This window comes from Podospora pseudopauciseta, chromosome 1 (genome assembly GCF_035222475.1).
Source record: "Podospora pseudopauciseta strain CBS 411.78 chromosome 1, whole genome shotgun sequence".
Lineage (NCBI taxonomy): Eukaryota > Fungi > Ascomycota > Sordariomycetes > Sordariales > Podosporaceae > Podospora > Podospora pseudopauciseta.
The window spans coordinates 7,633,534-7,654,013 of NC_085892.1; the positions used below are offsets into that span (position 1 = coordinate 7,633,534).

Here is a 20,480-nt window from a genome sequence, read left to right on the forward strand (position 1 = left end):
TTATCACTGTGGAGGAGGGGTTTGATCTTGATGGGGTTTATGGGCAGATTCGAAAAGGGGAGGGTAATTTGGGGAGGGATACATATTGCAAAGAGAGGGTTTTTTACGTTTCCTATTCAGATATCACCGTCATGTATGCGGCGGAAAGAGCGTTCATATCTGTTAATTTCATCGGCTTCTAGTTCACAGGTAGTTCTTTGCTTCTTATCATTTCTGAACATGATTTCTCACACACTAATCAGTCACGATTCTGTACTGGGGACTTCTTGGTGATTCGTGATTCTTCCACCATATGCCGGAGGAAAACGCCCTAGTGGCCGATGATTGGGGGATAGGGGTTACCGCAAAACAAACAAAAAAAGCAATTCTAGGCATTGGGTTGCACCTCGATCGATGATGACCAAGCATGTGCCCATCTTCTTGTTACCCTCTCGCATCCCCCTGAGCCTCGAGCACGAGACAACGTTACTTTTGGTTGGCCCGGCTGCAAACCGCAAGGCTGCCGGTGGGACAGCCCGGCCCAGTTCCCGATCACGCAACTCCCAGCTGGGTGAGGTTGACCGGGAAGCTGCATGTGCATGGCGAGAAAGTGCGCTGAAGAAGGCAACAAAAGCGGGAAGTGGCTTGCACATGTGAAAGTCTACGCAGATAAGGCATTCGTATTACAGTGCGGGTAGGCGGATGTTGTTGCCTTGTAAGGAGTTTCGTGGTAACTCACGGCACGGGCCGAAGCACTGACGACTTTCGCGCCTGACTGGCTGATGAGCTCTGCCATCAAAGTTAGGGAGCCCCGGAACTCAAGAGATACTGTGGCCGAGGGTGAATCTTCCATGAGAACAGCATACCTACCTCATGCTTCGTCCCTGCGGTGAGCTGGTTTGGAAGAGGCCTTTTGAAGGTCATCTGAAAATGACCAGTGCGTCAGTAGCAAACCTGTCCTCTACCCTACCACTCTGCAGTTTCATTCTCACATGGACATTCCACGCGGATGTCGCACAAGTTTTGAACATGGGGAAAGACAGTGGATCGTTACCTTGGGGGGCTGCGCGGAGAGAGACGGTCGAGTTCCGGCGGTTATCTCGACGTTGAACAGACATCAGATGTAAGTCAGTTCCAAACTCGTCCCATGTCTTCTGACTGGAATGATTAGCCAAATTCAAAACGACCACGGACAATGACAAGGGATAGAACATACGGTTTGTGGGAAGTCTCTGTTGGGCCATCTCATGGACCCCATGACGGCCTCGGTCAGGGTAGGGGAGCGGGTGGCTTTTCTCATCCATCCCCACTAGAATGTGTAGCATGAGAGCTACGGAGGAGGTCTGGTTGGGCAGAGTTGACCGGTCACAGGAAGTTCGCGAGGCAGGATGGCTGTCGACCTGTCCTTGACCGTCCTCACCCACCATGTTCTCTGTCGAGGGACAGGAGGTTCCTCACCGGTCAAAGAAGCAACTTCTAAAGATGGTAAGCATCCCGCACGATACCTCACCATCAGCGGATGTTGTGTTCGGGTGCTTGGCTTGGTTGAGAGTCGTCCTACCCCAGATCGTGGGGGCCATTTGAGCAGCTCTGTTCTGAGGTGACGCTGTCAGCGAGGACAGATGACCAGGTGCCGTGGCATGGATAGCTGTAGGGTGCCGTAAAATATCCGTGTCCTGCTCTGATGCGAGCAAAAATGCTTGTGAGAGGTGAGTTCTCAACTTGACAAGGAGACGAGCGCGATTTTTCTCACGCCTATTGTACTCTATTGTACTACTCTGCAGGCCAAAAGCAAGACAAGTCAAAAATCCAAAATGCCGATCAAATCACCCTCGGTTCCGAAGCGGAAGCGACCTTGCTGATAATCAGACGAGGGGGGAAGGCGAGTGATGGGATCTTCAGCTCTCTCCCTGACATGATCATATTTTTGAGGACAGCGCGGTTTCACTCCCTCCGTCCCGATGACCATCCTGAGCGTCTAGACCTATTGAGTCTCCCGAACCTCACGTCACTGTGACAGAGTTTGTGTGCTCTCCACGGAGCATAGTCCGCGGCAACTGCCCAGAACGCCTTGCTCCCGGTACACATGCTCTAGCGCGCCTGATGTTTCAACACGACCGCTGTGCGCGCTTGTCTTCAATTCCATCACCTCCTCATAGGCATTTCCGGCAAGACAAGAATGGGTTCATGATGGAGGTCTTCTGTGCATAAATGTCAGGGTCGCTGGCATCTACTCCAGGAAGACGGTGTCTGCCAGTCTGGGCCTCCATCCGAGTCTTCTTGCCTCACCCCACAAAACACCGTGTGGTGATTGTCTATTAGGACTCCCGGCATTGACGGCTCTCTCCTGAGTGACCGCGGTCAGTACCCTTGGCACTTGCAACCATCTGTGCTAGTCCATTTCAGTCAAACTACCTGCCACCTGAAAGCCGCTCAGCTGTCGAAGCTAGCCTTGATACTTTTGAGCATCGACGGTTACCCGTCGATATTTCTGTAGCCAGGGCTCTCGGCTCCAGTCAACAAGGCGTTGTGCTGACTGCAGGATGACATCGGTTCATCATGGCAACAATCTGATAGGGGACAGTATAGAACACGATGTCCATCCTGATAGGGTTGCTGTGATGATTAGGGACAACCTCCCCGAGCTTCAGAGCATTCTCTTCTCATTCACCAGCAGAGTTGTACGTTATTCGCCCTGTCTGATGTTTTGCTAGCTAACATAACATATCACAGACAGGCCGCTCATGGATGCTTACAACAGTTCTTCAGCCACCTGCTTCGACGTCTCGTCGGCCCAGGGTGCAAATGCTGGGGCTTCCACTTATGCGGGCCGACAGTTGCGACTACATCAGCTCCATCCCCAGGAGGCATCTCACTTGGTTGAGCGTGACCGGACCGGGATCGTTTGTCACCCTCAACATGCTGAAGCAACGGCTCATGCAGATACGTGGTCTGGAAACACTCCACCTGCGCAATTTTGCCGAGCGTTCCTTCGAGTTCGTGAGCAATGAGAGATTGCCACCCCTTCTGGAGCTGGTTCTTGAGAGCTATGACTGGCGACACTCTCTGGAAGAGAGCACCAACAACTGGGACTTTTCTCAACTCAAGGTCCTCATGCTATTCTCGGTTAAGCATCTGACGAGCCTGTTCAGAGTCATCTCGCAAGTCCCGCACCGTTTGGAGACGTTGGTTTTCGACATGGAATGGGGCCCTGAAGTCATACCGAGTCTTCACACGCTTTGCGAATGTCCCAGTCTACACACGGTTGTGGTCCGCCTTCCGCCCAAGCTGCCAACCACCGACACAGACCTTCTCCAACAGCTCCAGATACCCCTCAAGGAGGCCCACGACAACCTCGCGTATAAGCTGGCCGCGGGCATCATCCACCTCCTGCTCCGAACTAGATTCGGCAATACCAAGTGGCAAGACATCTATGTCCTGTTCGGGGAGTGGAAGATGTGGGATAACGCCGGGCTGCATCCAGGCTACTACTTCAAGTACATCGGCCCCGTCAATGAAGGGATGCACATTGAAAACCTCAACAAATTCGACATGCAGGCGCTGTTGGCAACAATGGCCAGAATGACGGGTGCTGGAGCAGAGGGTGCCACAACGCTGGACGACGCAAAAAAGAAGAAGGCAAGACGTCCCCAGCCTGTCGGCCAGAGTGGTGACAGGATGGGATTCTATCACGAGGTGTATGGTTTGCGCTCCTTGTTGGCGTCGAAGCCGTTGGATAGGATTTCTTTGTCTTTTTGAAGGCTGTCCGGCATGACATCTCTTCTACTTTCCAGTGCTTGGTCGACATCATCACATGGCAGACTCGATGCTTCAATCTCCATTGACAAGAATTGGTTTTCCTTATCTGGATCTTTCAGCTTCTTTTTCCTCCCTTCTTTAATCCTTTTGCTTTGTTAGTTTCCTTTTGGCTTTGGACACTTTGCCTGCTTTTCTTGCCCATCCATCATTTCCCGTGTTCTTGACTCGTATCTTGCTCGCCAACATTCTTTTTCATTGACCATCTTCTTCTCGACTTCTTTTACATGAGTGAGTCAATGACCGACCTCATCTTGGTACATCACTACTTGATGATGATTTTCTTGGCTTTCTCTCTGGTGTCTGGAGGTTGCTTCGGGTGGCAGTCTGCTGGTACCAGGATAGAGCAGCCAGGGGTCAAGGGTTTGGGTAGGCGTTTTCGCTGGCGGTGCAAGAGATATGCGGCAAGGACGGAGAGACTTGACAAAGCTGTTTTCCTGATGAGGACCTGGGGACAGAATACCATCTAGCGGCGTGGCCAGGGCAGTGGATAAGCAAATATATTCTGCCTTCTGCCGTGCTCGACCCACTGATCGTGCTTTGTGACTGAACGAGATCAGCCAATATCGCATGCGTGACCACGCGTCTTCTGCTCCTCCTGTCGGCAAGTTCTGAATGACCTCGGAATACTTCGCGGCGATATGTTTGTTTTCTTATATTTTACAGAAATTATTCTTACAAATCACCACATCCAACTAGGTAACTATTCGAATTACCACCCCCTCCCCCTATTTCGGCACGCCTTCCTCCTCCTTCTCCATCCTCCTCCTCAGCTCCCCCAGCTTCTGCTCCAGCGACACCTTTTGCTTCCAGAGCTCCGCCTTTGAGTTTTCCAGCATGGCCACTTTTTCGTCGGCGGTGAGCTCCTGGACCTTTTGTTTTTCCTTAATGACTCTTTGTTAGCACATCCGAGTTTCACAACCGTCTACCTACCCCGATGTATAATTTCAAGATGCAATTTATGCTTGATTTCGGGACATAGGAAATGGAAATGGGTTGCGTGAGAGAAAAAAAATACAATAAAAATTGAAAATGAAAATAAAGATAAAAATAATGATAAAAAGAATAATAAAAAGAATAATAAAAAGAATAATAAAAAGAATAATAAAAAGAATAATAAAAAGAATAATAAAAAAAATAATAAAAGTAATAATAAAAATAATAATTAAAAATATAAGTAAAAAACAATAAATAAAAATAAATATAAAATACATGAATTAAAGTTTAAAAAATAAAAAACAAAATAAAAAATCAAAGAAAAAATCTTATGCAGGATAGTGTAGATATGGGGGTTTAGAGAAAAGAGAGGGCGGCAAAGGGGAGGGGGGGACGAACCTCGTTCCACTCCCTCTGCGTCTTCAACCCGGCGCCGTAGATGGACCCGGTGAATGCCGTCGCGGCGAAGGCGCCGGTCCAGATGAGGCGTTTCCAGCGGGGTGCTGGCTCGGGTTTCCCGTCTGTTGTTGACTTTGGGTCGGCTTTTCCTTGGGTTTGCTGCCTCGTGGAAGATTTGCTGTAGGGTTGGGATTTGAGGTGAGGGCCTGAGGTTGTGAAGGTTCGTTTGGGGGGCAGTCGAAGGAGGGCTTGTGGTGATCGGGACATTTTGTGTGGGTTTTGTTGTGACTTGTAAAGTCTTATGATTTGGCGAGCTTGTGGTGAGTTTGAGACTGTTTTTTTTTTTTTTTTTTTTTTTTTTTTTTTTTCAGTACACAATTTGATAGACAAGTAAGGGGTGGGTGGGGTGAGGGTTTGTTGGTGAGTGGTGCTCACACTGTCATGATGAAGATTGGTTGAGTGAGTGAGCTGTGATGTCTCTTGAGTGAAAGCAAGGGTTTGAGGCGCACGGACCTGCAGTATGTCAGGGCCGGATAACCGGGACGGACCGTTTAGCGCTAAACGGATTGCCTGGTTTGCTTTGCCGGGAAAGTGGGGGCTGCTGACTTCTGCCTTCTCTCCAGAACACAACTCAAACCGGGAAGTTGGCAGCTTTCTTGGGCAGGCAAGTATGTCGGCTGACTGAGATGATTGAGGGGGTAGTGAGTAATCGCCCTGCGTTTCATGTCCCATCGGGAGAGGGGGAAAAGGGAGATGGTAATTAGGTCTCGGAGAGACGGTGCAGGATGTTCAGTTGTGGTTCTACCAGACAGTTTAATCTCACTGCCTCGAGTGGCATTTTGTTCTACATAAGCGAGGTTGGTGTCTTCCCGCTCCAGCTCCACGTGTTGTGTGTCTGATTCGATTCGCTCAATCTGAGTGGTGAGGTCAGCTACTGGATCGCCAATGTTTCTTCACTGATGACACCTTTTTGAGACAATCAAGACCTCAACTTATCCCCTGTTTTGCACCTACAACCCCCCAACCCCCCTTTTGACAACACATCTGCAGACCCCCTCATATCCTTCCCTCCATAGTATTCCAGTTTCGAGAACATGACCCCCCGCGTCTTCATAATCCGCCACGGCGAAACCACCTGGTCCCTCTCCGGCAAGCACACCTCCACAACCAACATCCCTCTCACCCCCTCGGGCGAGAAGCGCGTCCTAGCCACCGGCCGCGCCCTCGTCGGCAACGACCGTCTCATCGTCCCCTCCAAGCTCTCCCACATCTATGTCTCCCCTCGCCTCCGCGCCCAGCGCACGTTGGAGCTCTTAAACATTGCTTACCGGTCGCGCACCCCTCTTCTGAGCCCGGCTCGGGAAGGGGGTATCCCCTGTCCAGCTGAGGTTGAGATCACGGAGGACATCAGAGAGTGGGATTACGGTGACTATGAGGGGATCACCTCCCCCGAGATCAACAGGATTAGAAAGGAGCAGGGGTTGGATGAAGGGAGGAAGTGGGATATCTGGCGAGATGGGTGTCCTGGTGGGGAGTATGCCAGACCATGACTGTTCGTTGCTGGAGGGATGGCTGACTGTGAGCAGGAGCCCAGCGGATATTACTGCTAGGCTAGATAGACTGATCAAGGACATCAGGGAGAAATGGCATCGTCCAGTGATGGAGGGCGAGAATGTCGGCGAGGGGAAGAAGGGCGACGTCCTGATCGTTGCACATGGGCACATACTCCGAGCTTTTGCGCAGAGGTGGGCGGGAAAGGAACTCCATGACGGACCAACGTTTTTGCTCGAGGCAGGAGGTGTCGGGACGCTGAGGTATGTATTGCGCGCCGACTCTGCTCTGGGTACGTGCGAGCGGTCTGCTGAGAAACGACAGTTATGAACACCACAATATCAACGAACCTGCCATTTTACTTGGTGGTGCATTTGTCGTCGGGGACGATTGGTGAGTGGTCCTTTGCCTGGTATCGACGATGAGCTCGAGGATGGGATAGCTAACCAAGCCAATGTGGCAGAGCTGCTAGAGTTGCCACTGTGAGAGAATCATGGCGGTACACGTATCACTCGACGCCGCACCTAGACTTGCAGCCGAGGACTGTAGAGATCGTGTACATGCGACTTTCTAGATAGGTATTGTGGCCAGTTGCTGGCGAGGATACACCTTGGTGGGTATGTTACCTGTGGTATTACAGTTGTTTTGGAATACCGCTTGCACTGCATCGTTATCGCATCCCAGAGTCGTCTTCTTGATCATGTCGGAAATCTCGAGCAGCATGATGCCATCAATATTTTTATTCCTCCAATAGAATCCTAAACCATCCAATTGGATACGCTAACACAAGAGGCCCATTGTTTTACCGCCGTGGCCGCTAAGCTGCAGCAAAGCGGTTTGTTTACTTCCCCTGAAGTGCGGATCTTCGATTCCTCCTCCCACCCTTCCACTACCCAGTTGGCATCGCGCCAGAACTTGGATGGAAGGGAAGATTGATCGAGCAAGGCAAAAAAGACAAGAAACGGCACAAACATGCCAGTCACAACCAGCCCCGTTGCAAAACGGGGAAACCGAGAATATAACAACCAGTCACAGTGGCCCATCACACTGCAAGTGGTGTTACAGTCAATGCCAATATTTTCCCTTTCCGGTTGCGCGACTGCACTACACTTTGCAACGCACACACCAGATGCTGGCCACATTGGAACATCGGCACGAAGGCACCGCATGATGGCCACAAGTAAAAGAACTCTCCTTGTCGTGCTGCCGGCCATCGTTACGTCCAAAAAAGGAGACGTCGCACACTAGTGGACCACTTGCTTGCATGAGGGGGCGGCCTGCAATGGCCCAATACCTATGCGGTACCGCCCCAAAAGGAAAATATGGGAGAGGGGATATGCGGCGTTTTCCATGCGTGTTTCGCCCATGTCTCTCCTGTTTCCCTCGGGACCTCCGAAATCAAACACGCACCGGTTCGGCAAACATCATCCTGACAACACGCCGGCCATGTCATCGCGAAATTGACCTGAAAGATCAACGTAACCTCCATCATCCTTGATGCCATGACACTGAGATGAGATCGCACCACACGACAATGCCGCATGGATCTCAAAGGACCCGAACTTCGCGCCGTGGAATTCAAACAACTGGGCTACGTCGTGTACCGCCATTCCACCTGGTCCAAAGTGTCAGAGTGAGGTTCATAAAGAATTCCAGCCCCGACTTGACACCGAACGGACAGGTGTTTCATCCGAACATACCTTCGGCGCAAGTGATTCTGGTCGGACACAGTTTGGTGTCTTTCAATTCCCATCAGCTCAACAGAACTTCGTGCATTTCAGTCTCCATGTTGGTGTCCCCATTGTTGACTCCACTCGTGATAGTTTGACCTCACAACGCCGGTCCGTGCAACCCCTTACCGACAGCCAGGGGATGGCTCCACAGCAAAGCCATCACACCAAGAAGTGCAGAGATTTGATTGAATGCGATGTTCAAACAACAAAATGTGTATTTTCGGTGGATCGGGGCAGCGGTATCTGGCCGTGGGTTGGGTCTCTCAACAAGGTGCGGCGAACTTGGTTCTGCTGTGCAAGTTAGCGTTGGCAGTGGCCAGCAGAAGGATAACTAACAAAGCAGAAGGGAAACTACTCAACACTACTTCCTGACTATAAGAGCAAGTTTTGATCGGTTACTTAACTCACCTGCCTTTTGCGCTCCCAGTATCATCAGAAGCACAAGACTAGGCAGCCTTGCGCAAGATGGTCGATGCTGTGTTGAGCGGCTGGAGGCATCAGCTGTCTAGGCCCGCGACACCTTTGCAGTTGGGTTGGTAAGTCAGTCAGCTTCCACAATATCAGTCCCGCATTGTCTCTAACCTCGAGCAAGCCAGCGCCCCGGGGGTTGGCAGTGGTGTGTCTGTAGAACGGGTACCAGTGACAATGTGTCGACCCATGGCTGGCGGTCCACGCCGCACCCAGGCGTGGTAACCGTTCAAAAGATGTCACAGTCCTCTGGCTCGTCGAGGAATTGCGTGGCTTGTTGGTGTCTGGCTGGGCAGCGCAATGAAGCGTGTCGAGGGGGGTCGAGCGTCGGAGAAGGGGAATCAGCTGAAAGTTCCACTAGGGATGTGGAAACCTTGGAACCTCGGGCTGGGGGCGCCTGCATTTTGCCATCTCTGCGGGTGTTGATCGTCGATTAGCGAATCGCGATACTTTCCTCTGTGGAACAGTTGGCAACCGCAACCACAAAGGATGGAGGGTAGAGTAAGCTGACCAAAGCAGTAGAATGAGCTTGCACAAGGGCGAGCAGGCATGGCGGCATCACAGCCACAGCGACCAATCTCCTCGAGTTGGGAATTATCCCCGATCCAGCAGGTCAATAGCTCCCTGGGATTGATTATTGATTATGACGAGATCACGAAATCATCGCCATGCTGTTGGGTCGTGAGCCCTCCACACTGTCATAGCTTGGCATAACCCGCCGCTCAGGTTCTTGACGCCTCCCAGATAAGCGGGCTCTTGTCCCCTGCCATCACAACGCCACGATACTGTCCCTCGGGTACTTCGGGCAAAGACGACAGAACGATTCGATAACGACAGTCCAGATTCGGGAGATACCGAAACATCCATGGGGAGGAAGACGGGCAGCGTGTCGCGAAGGACGCAATCATACCGAATGGAAGAGGTTCGCAGGTGGCATGAATGACACGGATCACAGCGGTGTCTGGGAGCATGTCAGATTTCTCCGAAACAATGTGACAGGTAACATACTGGGGCAGTCGACATCTCTCGGATTTGTTGGGAAGGTCCATGATAAAGCCGGGCTCCATGCTCGCAACCTCGTGCTCCTTGTTCGGTGGGCTCGGTGTGATCCAGAGTGCGCTTGTAATCCTTTAGATGCAGGGTGAACTCAATCAAGTAACGACAAACTTGGGTTGATATGCGCAGACCGAGATGTCCGAGACGCGTAGTTTGACCCTGAACGGGAATATGCAAAGGTCCAATGTCGTCTATGCACAGCAAAAGGTGGCCAGAGGAAGATGGAGCCGCAGTCAATCGATGTCATGTTGCTGGAGAGAGGCTGAACCCCCCATCGGCATCACAACAGCCTATGACAGTGCCAATGCAGTGGCATTTGACGGACGACATAACTTGGATACCTAGCTCAAAGTCAAACTGCCTGGAGGGAACGAGGAGAGGTGTCCACTGTTCCTGGGCCATCCTTCTCGCCAACAGACCACCAACGGCCGTGCCTTTGAAAACCCCCCCCCCCCGAGGCCAGGATCTAGTTGGGAGCCAATGTCAAGCTCAGCGGAACAGGCTCCGAACCCTGTTGCCATTCCCAAAACAAAGAAGCCACGCGGGTGAAAGCCAGTGAAAACCAGCGATAATGAGTTGTTGACAACCTGCTCAAACATTCAAGACCGACCGATCTTACCACATCTCGCACCGTATCAGCGGCCAACCAAAGCTCGGCCAGTCGCGTTCGCCGTTGGAGACCAGACCGGTAACACCACAAGGCCTGGACGAGGCCAACACACGCTCGGAACCTCCCGCCGTCCGTCCAAAAACAAAACCGCCAGACCGCCACTGCAGGAACCTCTGCATTCTATTGTGGGCGAGCCATGGCATGTGCATTCCACACCCAGACTATCTTGCATATGTCCGGCAGTTCTCGCCCCAAGCTGGCCTTTTGCAGGCAAGTGTTATCCTTGCCGACTGGTCACTGGATTTCAAGTTCAACATCCTGCCTGAGCTTGGAGCTTGGAGAGCGCCTGTGTCGTCCCGCATCGGAGAATCAATGACACCACGGTCCGTCTGGTCATCACCCGGCTGACGGGTCCAGCTTTCTAAGGGGTCGGCCCGTAGGGGGGGCTATGTGGCCCGGGGGGACTGCTGCTGACGGTTACATCGGATAGCCCGCCGTCTGTCCCAGCAATACGCAAACAGCGCAAGGCGTGCGCCTATCCCGCAACATGGTCGCGAGCAGAGGCGAGTCATGGTTCCTCAGAGGCCCCGACCGTGCGCATCGTTTAGCACCAACATCCCTCCGTTCGTGGAACCCAGTTGAGTTGACATCCATGAGGGAAGAAGCCAGAGTGGGTGCACAGCGTGACGTTGCGCAGCGTCATTAAATGGGCCGTCCACAGACGACAGCCATCGTCTTACATGGAACGCAAAGCCGACCTCAACCGAGATGATGAGCGTGGAACTATCAGCTGTGCTGAATTATGTCCTGGGATGGAACTGAAAGTCTGACGACTCAAAGAGTACAGGTGCGGCACTTGCTCGGGAGGAGCGGGCTCCAGCTTTGCGCCGCCGAACACAAGCAACAGTTGGTTGGCCCTGTTGGTTCAGGAATGTGGCATTCTTCTTTTACATGCGCCAGGGGCTTTCTGCTTTCACCACCATTTTGGGAGCGCTGCATACTCGGACGGCACAGTAAATATATCACCCGTCATCTGCCTCGACGCTGCCTTAGCCCCGTGGCCCCCGTTGACGCCCGGTACTTGTCAGACGGGCTTGGGGTAAAGATGGTGAGTATGTGAGTGCAGCAGGGCCGGCCAGGCATGCGCCGTGCCGTTTGCATATTGTGATATCTCTTCATGGGCGCCAGCCTGGCTTGCTAACTGCCTCTACGGCACATACTCAGCCTCGTATTTCCTGAGGCTTTTTCGACTACACATGGCGACATGGATCCACAGAAGGTGCATGTATCTACGTAAGTGGAAAGCTCTCTATCCTCTTCAAGATTCCCTAGTGTATTCTTGGTATTGCTAGCTGGCAGAAGACCCAGAAGAGACAACGTGGCCGGCCCTCACTCCTCCCAGTCATTGCATAGCAGTCGGCCCCAAATGTGGATTCAGATAAAACATCTTTGCCCTGAGCAGAAGGAACAAAGTTGTTCATCAAGACAAAACAAGTCCATCCCCTGACAAGGGGGGCTGCTTCCTAGTCTACCAGACGTCGCCCCCTTTGGCCGTTGTCCTCGGCAGTCAGCGTTTCATTAAACAGAGATCCCCTCTCTTGATAGAGGCGGTTGGCTAGGTATGTGCACTATGTAATACCCGTGCGCTTGCATGTCCCGATGATTGTTGATGTGTGGGGGGTGGATCCAGAGGGACAAAAATGTCGCGGCAACAACAGCTCCTCCCTTCGCTTCGTGTCTCGAGCCATGCTAGCTTGATCAGTCACCATCATCACGACTTTCACAGCAACTATTTACATTCACTCCACTAGTGGTACTCCGTACCATTACACCTTCCCTGCCGTTTATTATTCATCACCACCGTTTTCCAAGAAAAAAAGCCACGACACGAACCTTTTTTCCAACCCCATTCTACAATCGGAGCCAAGTCCGAGAAGGGGGAGGAGACAAGGTTGTTGCCTTGAAGCTAGGTGGCCCTACACCAGCAGGGGCTGGGGGGTGTGGGAAACCTGCTCCCGTCATGGGCCGTACCGGTAAGCAGGAAGTGGAGCTAGAAGCGCAAGCCATGGCACCACCTTGTTTGTGCTTGTTGGAGAACAACAACAGAGCGGTGATCCGAAAAGTGACTATCGAAAGGTGGGATGGAGTAATGAAGGGGAGACTTTTTGCTTAGCGTTGTTTTTGTCATGCTTTGATGATTGCAAGGGTGAGGGATGTCTGCTGTGAGTTTCGGGTCTTGTCCACCTTTGATGATCGATGGTGGGACGAGAAAACCCAATCCTGGTGTTGCTGTACATCGGTGAGGCCTGAAGAGAGGGGAGAAGGAAAAGAAGAGGGAAGCGGGCCCTGCGGACGAGACGGGCGCGGTGTGGACGCTAGAGAGAGTGGTGTGTGTGTGTGTATGGGTGTGGCCCGGTATGTGGGTGTGGTGTGGATGAGTGGATGGGTGAACGGGAGGTGTGTATGGTGTTTAATATCGACAAACTGTTCGTGAGTGGATAGTTTGGCTGGTGGCATAGCATAGCTTCTTTAGAGGAGGGGAAGCCATGAATAAGTCAAGGTACCTGTTGACTTTACACGTTTGCAAGTACAGTCACATCGTTCAAAGGACGCTCGCTTTCTGGGCTATCTGCGACTAGTAGAGGCGGTGCTGGATACCCCTCAGATACTAGACTCTGTACACTATTCCATCTGGCCCAGTCTGGCCTCGTCCAGGCATCAGACCCAATCACCAACCTCATGTTGACTCTATGTATCTGTACCAGAACCAAAAAAGAAAGATTGGTAGACGTGACAACATACGTCTCCTCTGGTATAAACCCCTGAACACACACACACCACACCACACCACACCACACCACAAGAGCAAATATCTAGACAAGATGTTCATGGGATGGATGTACATCCAAACACAAAAAATCTTTCCCCTTTCGGGACACACCTACATGTTCCCTTTCACTTACACAACACACCAGATATCTCCGAGCAACAGAGCACACCCGCGTGTCGCGACACCTTTTACCCCCTCCAACGAGCACAGCTTTTGCTTCCTCCCACCCTTCCGTCTCACCCGTCTGTCTGACCCTTCCTCGCTTTCTTTCCCCGTGCCCCCCCGTGTAGGACCAGAAGGAAACAAAGTAAGCCGTCTGGGTTGCGCTTCCCCCCCCCTCCGCCTCACTTCGAAACCCCCCCCACGTCGGGACAAGAGACCAAAAGTTTTGGAAAGTCGATCCGACTGTTTTCCCATCACGGGGCAACGGGTTCACCAAGGGTAGCCGCGCAAGGCAACGAGGCAGTAGACATCCAAAATAAAAAATGAAATAATAAAAAAATATAAAATAAAAAGGCTGGCGTAACTGTTCCACAACAGGGAACAAAGATGTATACATCCTCAACGTCACGAGTTCCGCGCGATCACTTCCGGTTCGGCCGGGACCAAAACCTTGGTAGGTAGCTATCCGTAGGCAAAATAGCGAGCCTTTCCATTTAGATACACGGTTGCAGATAATGTACACTTTGGTGTATGTATGTATGTGTGTGTGTGTGTGTGTGTGTGTGTGTGTGAACAACTTGAATTATATAGATACTATAGCTAAAGAGTCGGGAGAGCTAGGCTAAACGAAACCAAGTTGTGATATGTTCAAGCCAAAAACACCACTGGAAATGTTTGTGCGTGTGTGTGTGTGTGTTTGTGTGTGTGTGTCTTTTGGCAAAAGACGTTGCATGACCATGATTTGATAACTTCAAAAAAAAAATCACAAGACCACCCAAACCAACCAGCACAAAATCAATCTAAAATGTCCAGAGTGATGACAAGCAAACCAGCAGACAAAAACCTTCCCAGTTACTTGAAGAAGCACAGAATACCACCCCCAACCCGCCGAAACCAGAGAGATAAATAGATAGATAGATAGAAAAGATACAATATGCAGACAGAGACACCGGAATGTTTGAAAATAGAAAAGCAACATATGAAGCAAAATTGCCAGTTTCGTGATTGGTTGCTGCAAGGTAGACAGAAACTTCAGAATACCACCCACCCGACCCCTCCTCCATGTGCCGAAACTAAGAAATTTCCGTACATACGGAAAAGACAACGTAAAAAAAAAGAAAAAAAAGGCATACTCGCTGCCGTGAGGCAAATCCAAATCTCCCCTCCTCCCTTTCCACCCTCAAATATAGACAGAAGGGGAAAAAAACCAAGAAAAACCAATCTTTGTTCCATTTCCCGCCGGTGCTGGAAAAAGGCAGGTATAAATGAGCTATGCCGTTCCGAAAATCACATATTCCACTTCAACGCTAGACATTTGGCGAAAGGTTACTGGGTATATATAAGACATGCAATTGCCGGTCCTCGCTTTGTCGTGGCGGAAAAATCATATATATGTTAGGATCTCCGACCCAGTCTCCCAAGCATGTCGCGATCGATCCCGGCGTTAGGACCGCCTCGTTCACGCTCATCCGTGCTGATAAGGTGTCCGAGACTCATTGGGTTGGTGGAGGCACCAGAAGGCGGTGAATGAGCCACCAGAGGCGGCGGCTGCTGAGGGTGCATCGGAGCAGCACCGGGACCGCTGGGACTCGGCTTTTGAGGAGTTGGGGTCCTGTCCTGGTCGTAGACGCCGTGTTGATACTGGTGATAGCCCGTCGGGGGAGTGCCGTTGCTGTGGTTTGAAGCGGGAGAGCGTCGTCGCGGATCGTCGTCAGGCGGGTAGTTGGGAGGGCCAGGTCGCAAACTCGGATCGTCTTCGGGTGGGCGGCTTCGTCGGCGACTGCCTTCCCGGTCGTCGTATGGAGGATACGCAGCTGTGGGCGAATTCAAAGGTGGCGGGTAGTCAGACGGGGGGTGTTGCGGGTAAGGCCGTTGCGGAGGTGGTCCCTGTGAGCCCGTTGAACCGAGAGGCTGTCCCCACGCTCCGAAGAGGGGTGTTCCGGGAGGCACTCCTCCCGGGAGCGCCTGAACTGGAACGAAGGCGGCTGAGGAATTAGAAGATACCGGCTGGAATACGCAGTCGATTCGAAGCTTGTCGCAATTGGTGCACTTTCCATTTTGCGTGTTCTGGTAACCACTGCAGCGAATCTGATTATTTGAAACCAAAGTTAGCAACTCCCGTCCTGATTCCATCTGATTATGCGTGACATATGTCCCTTGTTACCTTTCTCTTTCGACAATAGCGGCACGCAATCGATGTCCTTTGCCTCGGTGCAGCTTGCTGCTGAGGCGGTGCCTGTTGAGGAGCCCCATAGGGATACGGAGTTCCCGGCGGGTACCTGTAGTATGGATCAGATCCAGGGGGTGGGTAACTGGGGGGCCTGGACGCGTGTGGAGGCGGCCCGTAGTAAGGGTCATTGTATGGTCTGTGATCGTCATACGGCCTCCTGTCGTCGTATGGCGGCCGATCATCATAACGCCGTGGCGGCGCGTTCACCGACGGCAAGGGCGGGTATCGTGAGTCCGGAGGTGGCGGAGGATATCCACCAGGTGTTTGAGGGTCTGCGGGCCAACTCCTTGAATCATGATATCGCGGGTCTGCAGAATACCCTCGATCCTGATAGCGTGGGTCAGACGGCAGGTACGAAGCTGGTGGTGGTGGATAAGAAGAGATTGACGGCAAGCTCATGCCGCTCCCCCCAACTGGCGGGAGCCTCCTCCTATCTTCGTCTTCCTCTGGGGGCGGTGGATAATGCGAGCTCTCTGGACCCTCTCGCGGCGGCGGGTACGCCCTTCTGTGATTGTCGGCCATGTCGTATGTTCCAAGGGGCTACTTTGCTTCCCGAGTGGCAAGGTCAGAAGCCAAATGCTGCCGGATCCTCCACAATCCGACTGATAGTAGCAACGCTGACCTTTTCCAGCCCCGAACTCTTAAGCTGCGTCCGTCACCTTATGGAACTCTTGAACTGTGCACAGCGATACACGGGCTATCTCAGGAGCCTTGAAGCTCAGGCTTAGAAACCTTTCCACTGGTTTGGCGACGGGGGACGTGATAGATCCTGGGTCTGGCAGCACGTTGCAAGTGAGAAGAAAAGGGTCAGGCGCGGCGAAAGCGGGAGGAAATGTGGAATTTAAACCCGTCAAAGGGTTTGTGCAAGGGGGTGAGGGAGGGATGGTCCTAACGGACCAGGAAAAGGTGGTAAAAGGCGGGTGTATGTATGTCGTGCCGCAACGGAGACTTTGGAACGAGCCCTTTTTTTCAAATGGGCGGGAGCTCCCTTGTTGTTAGAGGTCTGGGTCTGCTGGGTCCCAGAGTTAGTTTGGATTCGAAGCGGGTGGGAAGAACCGGCTGGGCTGAAAGGAAAAAAACGAGGTACATGTATGTACTCGGTACAGGGGAAATGCAAGCGACTTTGTTACGAAACCGGCAACCCCCAGAGTGAAAATAGAGGAGCCCCCCTCCCAAGTGCTGTCGTAGCGAATCAAGCACCTTCCCAGCGCATCAACCGACACATTTAGCATTTTTGCTCCCTGCACCTCAGCGGGCAGCAGTGGACCGAAGGTAAGTGTTGGCTGACGACTAGCAGGGGTAAGAGGCACTTTGGGTCCAGTAAGGAATTGCAGGAGGACCGTTTGGGACAAGGGGGGAGTCTAGAAGGGAGGGGGAGGAGCGGCTGTAAAGAAAGTATGGGGATGAGACGCAAGAGAGGAAACAAGGTGCGGGTGAGTGAGTGAGTGAGTGAGTGAGTGAGTGAGTGAGTGTGTGTGTGTGTGTGTCTATGTGCTCATGGCGTTTGTAAAGAGGATGGAGGGGAGGATGTCAGATTGGCCCTGGGGGGTGTGTGTGTGTGCCCGTTGTGTGATGTGAGATAATGTTGCTGCGCACGGCCAACTGCTGTGCAGACACATCCACCCAAAAGCTGTGGCATTGGATGGTAAAAATGGAAAACCGGACGCAGAAAACCAAATCTGCCGTTGGCCTTGTGTACAGTGGTAGTAGTTTGGCCCAGTGCAGCAACCCCAACTGCTGGAGCGCACGACACAATGCGAGGAAAAGAAGGATGGACCTTGCCGTTCCTCCTTGCCTGACCGCCCCCCCACAAGACATATCCGTCCACTTCTGACGACGGCCGATTCCCCAGGCTAGCTGCGCTCGCTTGGATCAGGTCATGGGCACTTGAAGGCAGCCCGAGTCGAGATGCCGTGGGGGACAATAAGCCAAAGAAGAGAACGAGAGTCAAGTACGTACCTCGAACAGCAACAAAGGACAAGGCGTCTCTTGGGCGACGGAGGGGGTACAGAAACAGTACCTGCACGGTACGGCACGGCCCAGCGCGGGGCAGAACGGGAAAGGGGGAGGACAAAGATGATGGAAATGGTGGTGTTTGCCGCAGCAGAAGATTGGCTGCTTCGATGATGCGGTTGTTGCGTGTGCGACTGTTGGCCGTCTTGCCCTGGCTGTGGTGTCGACTGATGTTTGCGAAAAGAGAAAAAAGCAGACCAGGTCCAGAAAGGAAAAAGAGCGGGCTTCGAGGTCTACCATAGTTGTGTCAGTGACCCCATTCGACTGCGCATGTTTGCGATGCACCGCAAATGGGTTCGGCATGGGCCGGCGCGGAAGGGAGTGTCACTGTACCTCTTTAGGTCCGGCAGCTGAAGACTGCAGTCGACGAAGCGCCAAAGTCAAAAGGCTGTTAGACGTTAGCTGAGTGGTATGGTGTCTGTCCTGCGTGTCGGTCGCGACTGTTTGTTGCCTGGTGTCTGCAAGAAACAGGAGACAGAAAAGGTGAGAGAGAAGACAGCAAAGGGCGATCTGATCGATGGAGCAGCAGCATCCGACCTGGCTACTAGCGCCAACCTCTGACCAACAGACAGATTCGGTCACGCCCGTCTCCAGCTGCGCGGAGCCTGGAAGGGTTTGCAAGAAATGCGAGGCCGAGAAAAAACGGGCTGAGCGGGAACGTGGAGGTGGTGAGGAGGGAGGGCCCAGCACCGGCTTATGACGGATCGGTGCCGCAGCTTGCTGTTGGAACTTGGGTCACAGGCTCCATCGCTCCATGGCATGGCTCCATCAGCACCAGGCAGCGCGAAGAGGGGGCGTCAGGGCGTCAGGGCGTCAGGGCGTCAGGGCGTCAGGGTGTGTTCGCTCTCTCCAGAAGATGGAGAATGGGAATTTTTAGGTAGGTAGGTACCGTATCGCGCACAGTGTGAACCGTGTGAACCGTGTGAACAGTCACCTCAGCCTGGGGCGTGTCCTCGGCGCTGGGGGTGGCTTCAAGGGAAGGTGCCAGTCGGAAGTGGGCTTCCCAGGGTTGGCCGCTGTGGTGCCTTCAAGGGACCCTGGAAGATTCGCGCATCACTGGTCCCAGCAACGGAGCTGGTGGCTCGGAGCGACCAGCGGGTGGAGCATGGGTGCGACTCCTGTTTGGGAGCAGGCGCGGGCCGTCGGGTCCCTGGACAGGCGGTTGATTGGCACAACCTCCAGTGTTCCCAAGAGCCCCAAGAAAAACCCTAGCTCCATCTGCCCCATCTGCCCCATCTGCTTTCGCGTTGCGTCGTTGATGATGCCACACGTTCCCGCAGCCAATCGTCCTTCCTTGGCTCAAAAAGAACCCGCCCGGGCGGCCGGTCGCACTGGTCGCAGCTGGGCCGCAGGATCTGGGAGCCCAGCAACAGACCTTTTCCTCCCCCCCACTGGTGGAACATTTTAGTGTCGTCGTGTGTCTCTTCCATCACACTGGTTTCTACCTACACTATATGGTGACTGTGTTCTTCTAACCATTGTTGTTGCCTCGAGATCTTGTCATACGTGGTCACATTGCCGGGATATTCGTTTCGGTACCTGCCTCGCCCCTCGATGACATGGCGAGCACCCCGGGCGCTTTGCTTGCTCTCATATCTTACATGCTGTGCCGTGCTTCGAGAAGCTCCGAGTTTCAACTGATTGTGCCACATATAAGGATGCCTGAGCTACACAAATAATCTCCTCGGGGGTTGGGGGCCAGTGGTAAGAATTCGAGAGATATATGGGCTGACAGTATTTCAAAGCAGTGGAACGACTGGGTCTCTCTCATCTGGGGGAGCCAGCCGCAACCTGCAGCAGCAGCTCGCCGGGTTTCCCTTCCTCGTCCCTCCTTTTCGAGAGGCATTCATGTGCTTTGGTCTGGGCCAATAGGCATTGCGCCAAAACTGACAGGCGTACCCCATACTCGGCGGCGGCCTTCCCGGTGGCATGGAGCCCATTCCACCGGTACCAGGCTGATCACATCGTGCTGAGGCAGTGCACTGGGTAACATGTCAAACATCTAGAGGCGTGGCAGATACGCCATCTGATCCCGAGCCGTTGACAAGTCACAACAGGCTTGCCAAGAGAGATGGATAACCTATCAGTGTCTCGTCAGTTTGAGGCCTGGGCCCAGCACGGAATTCGGTGGGTATTCAGATGAAGCCCGAACGGTGTTTGTGTTTCTTAATCGACCGCAGATGACCGGTCCAAGAGCTCGAAATTTACATGATCTAGCTCCAAGGTTACATTTCCATAGCGCGTGGAACTGATTTAATTCCGAGGAGAGGAAAACGGGCAGGATGGCTCACAAACCTTTGGCAGGGGACTGTACCCGGGAGGGGATGGTACGTACTACGAACTCAGCTGAGGTATTTGTAATACGTTGATGGCTAAAACCTATCACAGACACGTTGTCTTCAGACCTGGCGGTACGGTACCTACCATGAGGTATCTTGGACCCCAGTCGGCAGAACAGATCATCTGGTGTTATCCGCAGGGTCGGAGTGTGGACCGGCCCGTCAGCTGCAGTCATGTCAGAAACAAAGACGGTGCCGGACAATGCGAAAAAGTTAGCTGGGCAGAAGGACCCAGCAGGCTTGACCAGCCGAACCGCCAAGGACGGCATGTAGCTTGAGTAGTTTGCGGCACATGAGATCCGGCCATGATATCAGTCAAAATATCCTGTCTCTCTTCGTTTGGTGAAACAACGAAACC

The 20,480-nt window shown here is 52.8% G+C and overlaps 6 protein-coding genes across 6 annotated transcripts; 2 read left to right on the forward strand and 4 right to left on the reverse strand.

The window, feature by feature from the left end:
• Positions 1 to 2,522: 2,522 nt before the first annotated feature.
• QC763_120870 (uncharacterized protein) lies at positions 2,523 to 3,738 on the forward strand (the record flags this gene model as incomplete). The annotated part of the gene is made up of 2 exons (XM_062908677.1): positions 2,523 to 2,660; positions 2,713 to 3,738. 2 exons carry the CDS (start codon positions 2,523 to 2,525, stop codon positions 3,736 to 3,738), a joined length of 1,164 nt encoding a protein of 387 aa, XP_062771794.1.
• Positions 3,739 to 4,523: 785 nt separating this feature from the next.
• On the reverse strand, positions 4,524 to 5,397 carry QC763_0024680 (uncharacterized protein; the record flags this gene model as incomplete). The annotated part of the gene is made up of 2 exons (XM_062905430.1): positions 4,524 to 4,679; positions 5,131 to 5,397. 2 exons carry the CDS (start codon positions 5,395 to 5,397, stop codon positions 4,524 to 4,526), a joined length of 423 nt encoding a protein of 140 aa, XP_062771795.1.
• Positions 5,398 to 5,760: 363 nt separating this feature from the next.
• SHB17 (Sedoheptulose 1,7-bisphosphatase) lies at positions 5,761 to 7,411 on the forward strand. Its single transcript, XM_062908678.1, is given in 5 exon segments — positions 5,761 to 6,003; positions 6,021 to 6,664; positions 6,717 to 6,944; positions 7,006 to 7,074; positions 7,145 to 7,411. Coding segments are annotated over 4 exon segments (738 nt in total). The 5' UTR covers positions 5,761 to 6,003; positions 6,021 to 6,224; the 3' UTR covers positions 7,146 to 7,411.
• A 475-nt stretch (positions 7,412 to 7,886) lies between these two features.
• Positions 7,887 to 10,603, reverse strand: QC763_0024700 (uncharacterized protein). The gene is made up of 4 exons (XM_062905431.1): positions 9,891 to 10,603; positions 9,394 to 9,843; positions 8,997 to 9,239; positions 7,887 to 8,702 (listed from the first exon to the last, which is right to left on the reverse strand). Exons 2-4 carry the CDS (start codon positions 9,439 to 9,441, stop codon positions 8,613 to 8,615), a joined length of 381 nt encoding a protein of 126 aa, XP_062771797.1. The 5' UTR covers positions 9,442 to 9,843; positions 9,891 to 10,603; the 3' UTR covers positions 7,887 to 8,612.
• Positions 10,604 to 14,076: 3,473 nt separating this feature from the next.
• On the reverse strand, positions 14,077 to 16,292 carry QC763_120900 (uncharacterized protein; the record flags this gene model as incomplete). The annotated part of the gene is given in 3 exon segments (XM_062908679.1): positions 14,077 to 14,442; positions 14,451 to 15,628; positions 15,705 to 16,292. Coding segments are annotated over 2 exon segments (1,281 nt in total). The 3' UTR covers positions 14,077 to 14,442; positions 14,451 to 14,935.
• Positions 16,293 to 16,658: 366 nt separating this feature from the next.
• On the reverse strand, positions 16,659 to 18,741 carry QC763_120910 (uncharacterized protein; the record flags this gene model as incomplete). The annotated part of the gene is made up of 4 exons (XM_062908680.1): positions 16,659 to 16,732; positions 17,730 to 17,934; positions 18,117 to 18,503; positions 18,673 to 18,741. Coding segments are annotated over 4 exons (735 nt in total), but the record flags the coding sequence as incomplete, so codon positions are not given.
• Between the last annotated feature and the right edge of the window lie 1,739 nt (positions 18,742 to 20,480).

Excerpts from the sequence above, each read along its gene's own strand:
- SHB17 (XM_062908678.1), top strand. The coding sequence starts at position 6,225 with ATGACCCCCCGCGTCTTCATAATCCGCCACGGCGAAACCACCTGGTCC. Across the intron at positions 6,665-6,716 it reads GATGGGTGTCCTGGTGGGGA|GAGCCCAGCGGATATTACTG; the intron begins GTATGCCAGACC and ends GACTGTGAGCAG. Across the intron at positions 6,945-7,005 it reads GGAGGTGTCGGGACGCTGAG|TTATGAACACCACAATATCA; the intron begins GTATGTATTGCG and ends GAGAAACGACAG.
- QC763_0024700 (XM_062905431.1), bottom strand. The coding sequence starts at position 9,441 with ATGCCGCCATGCCTGCTCGCCCTTGTGCAAGCTCATTCTACTGCTTTG. Across the intron at positions 9,240-9,393 it reads AAGCTCATTCTACTGCTTTG|TGGAACTTTCAGCTGATTCC; the intron begins GTCAGCTTACTC and ends CCACATCCCTAG. Across the intron at positions 8,703-8,996 it reads GGGGCGCTGGCTTGCTCGAG|AACCAAGTTCGCCGCACCTT; the intron begins GTTAGAGACAAT and ends CTTGCACAGCAG.